At 42.6% G+C, this 12,772-nt stretch overlaps 1 protein-coding gene across 3 annotated transcripts in view; it reads left to right on the top strand.

The window, feature by feature from the left end:
- The window catches only part of IRAG1 (inositol 1,4,5-triphosphate receptor associated 1), a 104,861-nt gene extending 93,287 nt beyond the window's left edge, over window positions 1-11,574 (top strand). For all 3 annotated transcript variants that reach the window (XM_037522663.2, XM_037522662.2, XM_037522664.2), the window contains 3 exons: window positions 814-933; window positions 2,303-2,437; window positions 8,166-11,574. In XM_037522663.2, coding sequence (XP_037378560.1) covers window positions 814-933; window positions 2,303-2,437; window positions 8,166-8,409 — 499 coding nt within the window. In that variant the 3' untranslated portion in view covers window positions 8,410-11,574. The remainder of the gene's footprint in view (window positions 1-813; window positions 934-2,302; window positions 2,438-8,165) is intronic.
- Window positions 11,575-12,772: the final 1,198 nt, after the last annotated feature.

Genomic DNA, 12,772 nt, shown 5'->3' with positions numbered 1-12,772 from the left:
GTACCATTGTTTTACATCCTTGTCAGTGTTTTGACAGTATAGAATATCCCCCCTCAGATGTAGTCACCATAGTTTTCCTATCACCAAAGTACCTATAGTCCTCCATCATAGTATACTGTGCTTACCCCCACTTCTTATTCCTCCCTCTTTATCCCCCCTCTGGATGTCTCAGAGCTATGGTCAGCTTTCAAGGGTCAGTTTTAATGTTTGTCTTTGTCTGATCCTTCGTTTTTTTTCTATATTCCACATATAAGTGACACCATCCAATATTTATCTTTCTCCTTCTGGCTTATTTTGCTTAGCATAATCCCTCCAGCTCTATCCATGTTGCTGCAAATGGCATGAATTTATCTCTTCTGATTGCTGAAAAGTATTGTTTTCTAATGTATCCATGGTACCTTAGAAGGGGCTGAGACTTAGTGCACAATAGTTGTTTGAAAGAATGAGTGGTGGTCATGAAGCAAACGATGAACTACAGAAGTGGAATGACCCAAACAATCTGGCCCACCTCTATCTTCCTCATCTTAGTGCTGTGGCACTCCTAGGAGTAGTCTGTGCATCCACAGCATCTCCTAGAATAAGATTAAAGCTAGTTTTGGGAGCACAAAGGAAAGAGGAGTTGTAGGGTTTGATGTTTGGGGGTCTAGGGAGGATTCCTGGACTAGAGTCTTTATAAAATCTTGTCTCATGATTGAAGGTTTAAAAAATGAATTCTGTCCAAAAAGTGTCCCCTCTTTTAGTCAGAAATGGTTTGGCTGTCAGATGCCCAATCTCTCCCTGAAATGATCCCCTGTACTTCCTTCTTCTCACTAGTGGAAAAACAAATGGGGACCCAGATTGTGAACCCTCTGCTCCCATGCCAACCCTGAGCTGCCTGCAGGAGATCAGCCAGGAGCCCAAGGCCAGGCTGGAGGAAGCAGCGTTCAACACAGGGTGAGTCAGACCTCGCTGCCCCAAGGTCACCTGGCAAATCGCAGAAGACACCTTCCCACGGCCTTTACTGTTTCTTAGAGGATTTAGGGAAGCAACCAGTGGCCCCAGGACATGTCTGCCTCAGGAGGGAACTACATAGGAAAGAGCAGTACTTTTCCACAGGAAGGATAGGGGGAAGTAGGGCAAGAGGGTGTGGTTAGACAAGAGGGTCACTAGACTGCCTTCTTTTTAGGCAAAAAGCCATCAGAACACCATTGCTCAGGATGGTCTAGAAATCAGGAGCCCTGTTTGGGTTCCTCTTGATAGTGCTTGAGGCTTCCTGACACAGGCTGAGGGTAGTCATGTTGTTGCCAACAATACACATAGTTGCAGAAGCAGCTGTAACGCTGCTTCTTAGAACTTCCCAGGCCATCCCTTCCACCAATAAATAGAGTCCCCTTAACATCCAACTGCTCCCTCTTGAATGGAGCTTCAACTGCATCTTTAATAGATGGGACAGAGTACCGAGCAGGGCCCAAGCCCAGGGCAAGTAGAGAATTACCTCTGAACAGGCCTCCCACCCTGAGTTCCTCCCTGCCCTGCAGCTCCTAAAGGAGATACAGCTTCCCACTGACAGGGAACCTGTGGGCTTCTGTGTGACAGTCATAAACACTCTGGTGGGTCTGCCCTAGCCAAACTATGCTGGCCTTAGACACTGAGTAAGCTAGGATAGCAAGCAAAAAGTGTGTGCGTAGGGTTTTAGTGATCCTGGTAAAAGGAAATCAGAGGATTTCTCTTGGAGTCTATTTTTTTTACCCACAATTTTCCTCTATCATCAGATTGTGTCAGGGTAAACTCCTTTGGCCTTGTAAACATTCATTGAGTAGCTCTTTAGGTCAAGCTATGTGCCTGTCACTTCCATAGACTCCAACAAGCCTGTGTGATGGTTTTACCCTCCTTCAGTCAAGCTGTGTGCCTGGTACTTCCTCAAAATGCTGCAACTCATGCTAAGATGGGTGCTGGCCTCTCCACTGCATAGGTGAAGAACTATAGTTCCACAGTTACCAGGGAGCAAATGGAATCTCATCCCTATGGAGTGTTTTGTAGCATAAGAATCCCGAGTCAGGAGATTCTGCACCCACATTTCCACCCACCCCCCCCACCTCCGTCACACTTTCACATAAACAGGAAGGATGACTGAAGAGTGAGGGGAAACTGCACTGACATGAGCCACCTGGTACTCAGTGGAGCTTCCCAGCTTTTTCCTGTTGTGTGGAACCACAGGAAGTGTGTAATAAATTAGAGGTGCACAGGCCCCCTCCTCTAGGAACTCAGGAAAGGATGCCCCAGGCCTACCCTACAAATTCAGTTCTTCCTTTTTGCCCTCCAGATACCAGGAAGGTCTAAAGAAGACTCCAGAGTTTCAAGACCTAAAAGAGGAGGAAGAGGAACAGAAGAGTGAGAGTCCTGAGGAGCCTGAAGAGACAGAAGAAACTGAAGAAGAAGAAAAGAACCAGAGAAGCAGGTTGGAGCCCTTGTTGTTGCTGAAGTGGGTCACCATTCACTAATGGCACAACATCTCTGAAGGTGCTAGTCCAGGGCAGCCGTGGGCCTGGGGCCCCAGTGAGTAGCCAATAGAAAGTAAGAGGACACTCATATTGTAGGAGGAGCCAGAGGAAATCACACAGAGCCAAAATAGTTACCAAGAGAAGGTCTGCAAAAGCTGAGGAATCAGAGTTGGCCCAGGGCAGGCTAGCAGCAAGCAGGAGCTCTAAGGAGCCAAGAAATGGCAAAGGGCCCTGACTGGAGTCTCCTCCAGCCCAGCCACAGTTAGCTCATTTCCAAGTCACCCCATGTAAGCACCATGGTCTAGGGAGCTGGCCTATAGCCCTACAGAGAAGTTCTTAAAAGAACAGAGGCAGAGAAAGAACCCAGGAACTAGGAGACAAACTCAGCTCAGTGAGTTTCCAATAGACTCATGCTGGCCTGTGGTCATGCTGACCAAACAAGCTTGCTCCTGTGGGCAGTGTTTTTACTTTGGATTGGGAAATACTTTGGTGTTTTTCTCTTTCACTATACTTTATAGCTCAAGTCTATTTTCCCCTTGATCAAGAAAAATACATATAACTTATAAATATAGTATAGATCCTGAATCTTGTCCTACTTGTGCCCTGGGATATAGTGACCTCATAAACATCCTGAATTTTAACAACAGCCCCAATTTCATATATTCTGTCCTTTTGTCTCAATTAGTACATTTGAACTAGATGTCTCAATTTTTCATTTTTTTTTAAAGATTTATTTTTTTATTTATACAAGCACTGGGTACAGTCAGAAGCGCGGGAGGGTGAGAGAATTCACCAGAGCCAGAGTGGGGAGCAGAGCAGGCAGAAGGACCGAAGTACACTGCTGAGGGGAGCAGCAGGCAGCAGGAGAGGTCTGTGCACCATGTGGAACCCTCCTCCAGTGGCCGGGGAGCAGCCGGGAATCGAACCAGCGCGGCAGAGGCTGCAGGCAGCTTCGCAACCCAGTGCTCAACCGCTGCGCCACTGGGGAGGCCCAATTTTTCATTTTTAAAAGCATGATTATAGCAAACTTGGAATCCTTAACCAAAATCTTTGCTTTTAGACCTCTGGGCTATCCAAGAGTCCAGGATGGCTCCAGCCAAAATAATTGGATATCACATCAGTTGCTAAACTTGGGACAGGGTGGTTGTCTGTGCCTCCTTGCTGGCAGACTCTGGAAATCACATGCATGCAGTAAATAAGGTAATAAAGCAAGAATAAGAAGTGAGATAAATACACTCCAAAGCACATGAGAATATCCTTAGAGAATCCTGATACTCAAGGGATGATGGGAGAGCTGGAGAAATTGAAACACACACCTGCTAGGAGGTACCACTTCCCTTAATGAAAAAAATCCCCAAATTTGAACAATGAAAGCACAGTCCTTACTTGAAGCAACCGGATCCTGCCCATCTGCTCTTATTTTGTAGGTTACCACACACTGCCTCTTTCCCCTTTAATACAGTCCAGCACAGTTCTGGACAAAAGCCCTTCCTTTGACTCCCTTCAATACAGTTAAGACAGGCTGGAACTTCTAACACTTCCAAACACTGAGAAAGAACAAAGAGAACTAAACAGAGAGAGTACGTGGAAGATAAACAGTCTGGTTTACAAAGCACAGAACTGGAATCCTTATCTAGTTAATCTGATCTCTAGAAATTGGTGGGTCCCTTCCATCTCATGAACCCCAGGGGAAGTAAGGCTTTGCCTGGGTCACTCCCTGTCCAGCTCCTGGTCATTCAGTACATGGCAATGATCGCCCTTGGCCTCCATTATTCAAGAGTGACCTCTTGGTTCTGCTGATCCTTAGAGGCTTCATTCTCTTTCCCGACCTTTGCTCCTTCTTGGATTTAACTTCTGGTTTTCAGAACATGCCTGTACCTCAGGTGATGGAAACTGGGTATCAACACAGCCCTCAGAAGGGTCCTCATCCTTTGGCTTAGGTATGTAGCTTCACCTTTTCAAGCCCAAAAGTATTGTACCATCATCTCCATATCGACTGACAGGGCTACGATACAACTGCCCACTCATAGTTAAAGGATCCCTTCTTACCTATCACCCAAGTCACATGGGCCCTGAGTGCTGACTGTTGTCTTCATTTGTCATTCATTCCTGAGGCCCTTAGATACACAGATGCCTGCAGAAATCTGAACTCAAACATAATTTCCTCCATGAAATTTTGGCATCTCACCAATAAGCAAGGTCTGAAGCTGACACAAGAGAATGTAGAGAGAAGGGATACAATGTTGGTGAGATTGAAAATTGATTGAGTCATTATGGGAATCAATATGGTGATCCTTCAAAAAATTAAAAATAGAAATTCCATATGATCTATTTACCCCCACCCTTTCTGAGTATTTACCTGAAAAATATACAAGAATATATACACATACACATATACCCTCATGTTTCTTGTAGCATTGTTTATAATGACCATGAACTTGAAACAATCTAGCTGCCATCAACTAACAAATGGTTAAAGGAGAGGTGGTATATATTAACATATGCAATGGAATACTATTCAGCTGTAAAAAAGATGAAATGGACCTAGATATGAATGGACCTAGAGAGAATTATGCTTAGTGAATACGCCAGACAGAGAAAGATAAACCAAATGATTTCACTCATATATGGTATATAGAGAAAATAAACAATAGATAAAACAAAAATAAACCTATGGACTTAAAAAAAAGTCTCTCCATAACAGAAGTGGGGAGGGCCTACCGTGAATCCTTGGCATTCAGATGTGGGCCACCAGAGAAGTGTCCTGGGAGTTAATGGGGTAGAATAGAAAAGTCTTTGTGCTCAAAGGGAGCTGTAAAAATTCCATCTTTGTATTGGTTTTAAAATATTTTATTCTATCTTTAAATGCTGATAACTCTAAAGCAACATCTACAGTAAAGATTTTAAACTAGAAAAAAAGGTCCATGTCCTACTTAGCACATTTAAAAAATATTGGGCTAACCCCTGATTTAAGAGATTTAACAACACTGAAGTCTTTTGGGTCTGAATTTCTGATATAATAATATAAAATAGTATAATTTATTGCAAATGTTACTTTCTGGAAGGCCAGCTTAAATGAACTTTGGGTAAATCAATTCAATATCTTAGTCATAGTAAAACAGAGTACATGATCTTCTGATATTTACATAATACAGAGAACAAGTGACACTCATGAGCTGCAGCAGATAGCTTCTCTCTTCTCCCACTGCCTGATCAAACCTGTTCTATGGGTTAAGATGATATTAGGCAAATATCAACAGCTCTCAGGAAACAGAAGTCCTCTGGCCGAGTTTGAATCACACGAATAACCTTGTTCCAGTCATTTAGATGACTATTTCAGTTGCCTGAAATAATCAAAATGCTGAACTTCTTATATAGTTCAAGCTTCTTTCCTTCCCGTGCTTGGGTTTGCAACAGGAAGGAAGCCTGTAATGGGATAGGGAACACAGCTTTTCTCTATATTCCACTTGCACTTCTACCCTCTAGCCCCCTGGTTCAATAATGACTCTGTCTGACCTTCCAGAGTTAATACTGGGAAAGGACATAAGGTTTAGGGATGGAAAGCATATCTTCAGTGTTACTGTGAGTGGGCTCCAGGACTTGGCAGGTTTAAAGCTGGCTTCCTGACTTCCTTTAGTGTGGCCCTTTATGGGACCTTCAGAGGAAAGCACTCTTCCTACACACCAGTATACAAGCACATTCACAGCATTGCTGAGGATCTTTCAGCAGTAGGTCCCTTTATGAGGTCAACTACTTCTTTTCTAGCTGGTCACTTAAAATTCCTCTTTCAGTCTTTAGGCTTCTGAAAATACCTTCATTGTTCAGCCACTAGGTAGTGTTTCCAGGCAGAATCTATGACATCCATGTCAGCTCTCCTTTACCTGACTACATCCATCTAAGGTGAAGCATGTACCTGAGTCCACTGTTGGTGGAAGGACATTTTTTCCTATCATGGTCACTATTCTGATACCACGAAGTCTTTTAGTAAGATTCCTGCTCTTCAGATTTCCCAAGTATTAGTTACACACCAATCTATTGTGTTACACACCAATCTATTGTGTTCCCCAAACTACAGCATCTCTGAAGCCCCCCTCCCTAGACCCAGGTGAGAGGGAGGCAACTTCACCCCTCTCTATGAGAAATCAAGACTTTAAATATGATTTCCAAAGAAATTCTATTTCTCTTATAATTCTATTTCTACCTTTTTATGGGCTGAAAGGGGGTGACCAACTAAAGGTCACAAAGCCAGATCTTGACTGATTTCTTTGTGGTCCCAATTAAAGGTAGAGTTAGACTAGGATTCCCACCCCAACTCAAGCATCTTGTTTTGGAGCATGGAAATACAGCCCAGAAGAAATATTGGAATTTAGCATTAAATCATATCTAAATAGAAACTAGAGAATCTAAATAGGACAGAAAGAGAATAAATTTCCATTTTGATGATTTTCATCTAAGGTGATGTGCTCGTAAATCATACTTGACACGATCATCAAAGGGTTCCCCCATGGAAACAGAAAGTAATCAATGCTTTAGCATGCAAGACAGGCATTCTGAGAGTATGATACTTTTCTAAAAAGGGTATATTTTGAGTCTCTCCATCTATCATAAGGCATCTTCTTTTTTGCAAGCTCTGAATTGGAGTTCTCTACTTCCTAGCAAATGGCTGCATATTTCAATGTCTATGGGAGACTTGAGATCTTCAGAAAGCCCTCCTGTCACTTTTTCACCTCCTGCATTTGCTGGTCCTTTCAGAATTCTTTTTTTTTAATATCTGGGATTAAAAACAGAAAGAAATTCTAGCTTAGTCAAATATGTCCAGGGCTTCTACCTCTAAGAATGGATTCTTCAAAGCAGGCCATTGGACCAAATGTCTTTTCACCAGGTCATAAAGAAAATAAAAAAGTTTAAAGATAGTTGGGAAGAGAGAAAGAGGAGGAAGAGAAGTGAAAAGACAAAAAAAATGGAAGGGGAGAGAAGATTAAAGCCAAGGAGGGAAGAGAGAAGAGAAAAGAGGAGGAGGGGGAAATAAGGGAATGAAGATTAATGGGGTTGAGGAAACATCTTGAATAAGCCACCCAGAGTTTGCTGGAAGCTACTAATTTCTGGTTACCTCTGGAATGGTTTGAAATGAGCTCTCGTTGATCTGATTCCTTGTCATTTTAACAGACATCAAGAGTCTTTTAGGTGTTTAGCACAGTCCTACTGCTCCAGACACTGAGAACAACAACTCTGAGGCCGGGAGTTAGGGATAGGATGTAACTTAGAAATGATCACTGGGAAAAAAAAAGGAAGAACTGATCACTAATGCCACTAACTGTGGGAAAGATGCTGGTTCTGCCTGGATGCATGAGAGCATGAGATAAGGGCATGTGTGGATGGATGAATGATCAAACAAGTAAACAGAGTGTGCTAGCCCAGTAGCTTCCAAGATGAGGGTCTTGAACTAGTGTATCACAATAACCTTGGGAAATGTTTAAACTATAGATTCCTGGAAGATACTTTTGGAGTGTCTTATTGACAGCCCTGGGGTATTTTTAATAATTGCTGCCATGCAATTCTATGTGCAGCTGAGCTTGAGAACCACTGCTGCAGGCAGCATGGAAAGTATTCCAGACAGAAGTATGGGTCTGGGCATCATACATGTGCCCAGTATACTAACCTTCCACCTGTTTTTTCATTTGGCAGCAAACTTGAAGAATTGGTTCATTTCTTACAAGTCATGTATCCCAAACTGTGTCAGCACTGGCAAGTCATATGGATGATGGCCGCAGCAATGCTGGTCTTGACTATTGTGTTGGGACTCTACAATTCCTATAACTCTTGTGTGGAGCAGACCGATGGGCCACCTGGGAGATCCACTTGCTCAGCAGCCCAGAGAGACTCCTGGTGGAGCTCAGGACTCCAGCATGAGCAGCCTACGGAGCAGTAGGAAACCTGACACCTAATCAGTGTCCTACTCCAGCACACAGCCTACCACCCTTTCCCCAACCACGTGGTGTCAGGCCTGGTATGGGCATGCTGCCACCAGCCCATCAGGGAATGAGCAGGGGTTCTTTCACATGCAGCACCCCTGTGGAAGCTAACCATATGTTCTTGGATCTAATCTGATGTTCTTGGAGGAGCAACAGAATTGCCCTGGGAGAGGATTCAGTGGACAAAGAAGTCACCTTCATCAAGGGACCCTAGGAAAAGGGAAGATCACTGTCCTTAGCTCAAATGGCTGGGAGAAATAAAATGCCTTCACTGCAGAAGACAGTAAGAAGCTCACTCTCCTTTTTTCCTCTCTGCAATCAGAAATCAGGAAGAATTGTGCTTAACAGCTAAGTCTGACCCTGGAATTAGAGTTGCAACATGAGTATCTTCCCATTTCCCATCTCATTCTCACTGACCTCCCTTCAGCCTCCATTTCTCCCTTTTAGAATCAGACTTTCTCTTTACAGAAGTAGGAAAGGCTTCTCAGAACAGTATTTAGGCTGAACTTAGCTCAGTGCTTGAAATGAAATGGGAAGATATGAATGAATATATCTGCATCTGCACACATAACACAACACACACATATACACAACATGCATATGCATGAAGATAACAACCCTCCAAAAGTGTGCTCTGGGTTTGTGTTCTGGAAAAAGAAAATGCATGTCATGTCAACCCACAGATTTTCACTAGGTGTAGGCAGTCACCAGGCACCTACCTGTTCAATGAGCTCTCCATGTGGATTGAAGATATTTAAAAACACTGAAAACTCATGGCTTCTATGTCAAACTAATGGTGCCCATTTCAAATGCAAATTTTCTGCTGCTGTACAGCACAGTCTGATCCATATTTGTTCTGTCCCTTTGAAAGCAGATAACTCACCTCTGAGATGAATGAGGAGACACTGTGTGCTTTCAGCTTCTCTGTTCCCACATGCAAGTATGTGGTTACACCTTCTTGTTTCAATTCAATTGGAATTTCCTATCCAAGAATGTTTTGGAGCATTTCTGATTGTTCTGCATAAAACTGAGAGTACACATCCCCTTTCTAGTTTGACATCTTATTCTACCTTTGCAGACACTGCTTCATTCATCCCTCATCAATTTTGGGGAGGTGTTGGTTTCTCAGTGGGTTTTATTGTGGTTGTTTGCTTTTGGTTTGGTTTTGTTGTAGATGTTTGACTTTGTCACTAACACTCATTTAGAACTTACTATGAGCTAAACATTGTTTTAGATATTATATATATATTAATCCGTTTAGTCCTCAAGAGAAAGAAAAAACTACAAAGATCCCCTTTTCAGATAAGGAAACTGAAGCACAAAAAAGGACAAATAACTCACCAAGAATACCCGGTTAGTAACTCATGAAGGCAAAACTCAAACCCAGGCAGGCTGATTCCCAGGGCTTTGCTTTAAACCCATGCACTAAATTGCCTTTTCCAAGATTCTCCTAAGTAGATGCTTTAAATTGCATTCCCATAGCCCACATGGTCTTCAATCACTCCAAATCATTTCTGGTCCCCAGACTAACCTGTTTACCCTCACAGCTCAGGACCTCTACTCACTAGTTTTCCTTCTGCCATTCTCCTCTTTTCTTCCGATCACTCTTCAGAACCAGGTGCAAAAATCACTCCATCCATGTGGGCACTGGTGACCTCCCTCCATCTCCCATCATACCCACATAATAGGTCACACCTTCCTCTGTGCTTTCCGGTACTTTTAAAACATTTTCATTATTGACCGTTACAATAGTATATCATGATGACTTATTTATGTGTCTGTCCCCGCCCAGCACCCTTCCACAAAGACAAGAATCATGTCTTACCCATTCTCTGGATAACATGGTGGCTGATGCTTGGGAGGGTGTAATTAAATGTCAGTCAAAAGAATGTGAGTATTCAAGCTGGTGGAGAGCAGACTGAGGACAGCTGACACTTTACATATGTCCTAGTAACTAGCATCTTCACTACTACTACTATCTCACTGAGAAAATAACATCTTTACCAGACTCGATCTATTCTAACATTTCCATTCTATTCTGGGAGTAGAAATGAGACCTGACTGACATACCATTTTTAAGCTCAAGAACTGGGCTTGATACAATCACTCCTTTGAATGACCCACCTAAATAAGGCCCCACTTTAAAACAGCATGTTGATTTAAGGAGTGGGGGTCATCCTTAACAGTGGCTAGAAAACCACTGTGAGAAAAGCCCAAGCCGCAGTTGACTAAGAATGTGCCATTAAGGAAAAGAGGTGTAGATCAAAGTAGACAGACTTTGGGGGCATGGATAGATGATTTTTTCATGCCTCTTCCAGTGGGGGGCCAGGCACATGGAAGGAGGTTTAGGCCTTCAGAGCCAAAGATAGAATGCACTGGATAGTGGCTGCGGGACAGGACTTTAGGTTGGCAATGTCCTGTCTCAGCCTCTTTTAAAGAAGGACCAAGTTTTACTGGTCCATTGTCCACTTGGCCACAGGGTCCCCAGCCTTTGTTTCCAGTTAGACAAGGCCAGGAGAGGAACTGCAGTGGCTCCTTAACCTCCAACTGCTCCACAGAAAGGCCTATAAGAGTATTTCTAGACCAGGCCCTCACTAAACCATTCTGTAAGTAAGAGAAGTTGAAGAAAAGAAGGAGCATATGAGTAGTCACATTTACAAGGGAATTCCTGAGAACTTACTCAACACTATTTCTTTTCTGAAAAGCAAAGATTGACCTGATGCAGGTAAAACTGTTGCAAAAGCAACAGCAAAATAGAAACAGGATGTGTATTTCCAACGGTGACATTGATATGAAATAAAAACTCCCCTCAAATTGCCTCTGAGGTCTGACATTTCTGCTTAGCCCAAGGACTCTGGGTGCCTACCCTCAGTCACCAAGAGATGGGTTGTTTGTGTCGTTGTTGATGGCACTTCCAAAAATGACATTCACTTTCTGGATGCCACAAAGCCCACATGTATTGCTCCCCATGTATAGCCTGGCAGAGTAAATGGAGAGGGAGATGCTGGATTTGTGTATCACTGGTTGTTTCTAATGTTGTTAAACCTCACAGGTGTGCTAGCAATGAACTATAAAGTGTCACATACCGAGTTTGAAATAAAAACACATTTCCAAACCTTTGACAGCAGCTGAATGATTCCTCATTTTGTGGAGCTTGAGCCATTATCTTCACCACCTCTGGATTGTATCTCTTCAGATATGAGGCCTCCCAGGAGTCCCAAGCCCATGGGTCATTTACTAAGGGCTACCTCCCAGGGCCTGGATCAATTCTTCTACTCCCCTGCCACATTCCTGATCCTGGCTTCCTATACCTTCCTGACCTGCAATTTTTAAAATTATGTATTTTGCTGTGATAGGACTGAATTTTCGCTAAGCTGATTTCCATAGCTACACTGTATTTTTTGGTCTTTCTCACAAATAGAGGCAGGGGAATGTAGATCTGCTAGATCTGGTTTCCTAAAAACACACCCCTGCCCAATATGTCACACCTTCTTCATTCCCCTCTCTGTATAATACATTTGAAGGTTAAGATGATGACCTAAAGGCATCATCTAAAGATGATGACCTAAAGATGATGACCTAAAGAAGATGGCAGAAACACTAAGTGGAAGTTGGGTCTGCAAATGAGCACTCATAGAATTCAACTGTGACACGTGACTGGGAGTCCCATGAGCTCCCATTCATTAATTTAGTCAAACATTTATTAATTATACCCTATCTATAGTGTGACATGACAGAACCCAGTGGTTCCTCCTGACAGTTGCCATATCAGGTATCAAGAATTCTTGGCAACAATTCAAAATTGTATTTGACTATCATCTTTCCCCACTGGGTGTGTGCAAACTACACAAATCAGGTTACAGGAAGAGGTTACTTATTGCTCGGGCTAAAAATCCAGACATGCAAACTAATTCTAGTTAATTTCTGGGTTAAAAATTGACTTCTCATAAATGATTATTTTTTCTTCCAAAAAAAAAAAAAATAAAAAGAATTCAATTGTGACATGAAGAAGTAATAAAATTTTAGTGTATTTACCACCAAAATTCAAGAATATTTGTAATAGCAGTTAGCCTATCCTGACTAATGCATACATTTTAATCAGCAACAAGACTGATTCAATGGCAAATTTTCATAATAGGAGGCACTGGCATAGCAGTCAAATGGCATGAAACAAGAAAACTGGAAACATGAAACAGAAAACAAGAAACAAGAAAACATGAAACAGTGACTGGAATTATGGTGACCCATGTTTTATTCATGTTATGAATAAAAAAATCTTAACCCTTGATAACTTGAAAGACAGTCCCTGGGCAGCCACCC

Source organism: Talpa occidentalis, unplaced genomic scaffold (genome assembly GCF_014898055.3).
Source record: "Talpa occidentalis isolate TD23 unplaced genomic scaffold, MPIMG_talOcc4v2.1 talOcc4.3, whole genome shotgun sequence".
Taxonomy (NCBI): Eukaryota; Metazoa; Chordata; class Mammalia; order Eulipotyphla; family Talpidae; genus Talpa; species Talpa occidentalis.
This window is presented reverse-complemented; position numbering and strand designations above follow the sequence as displayed.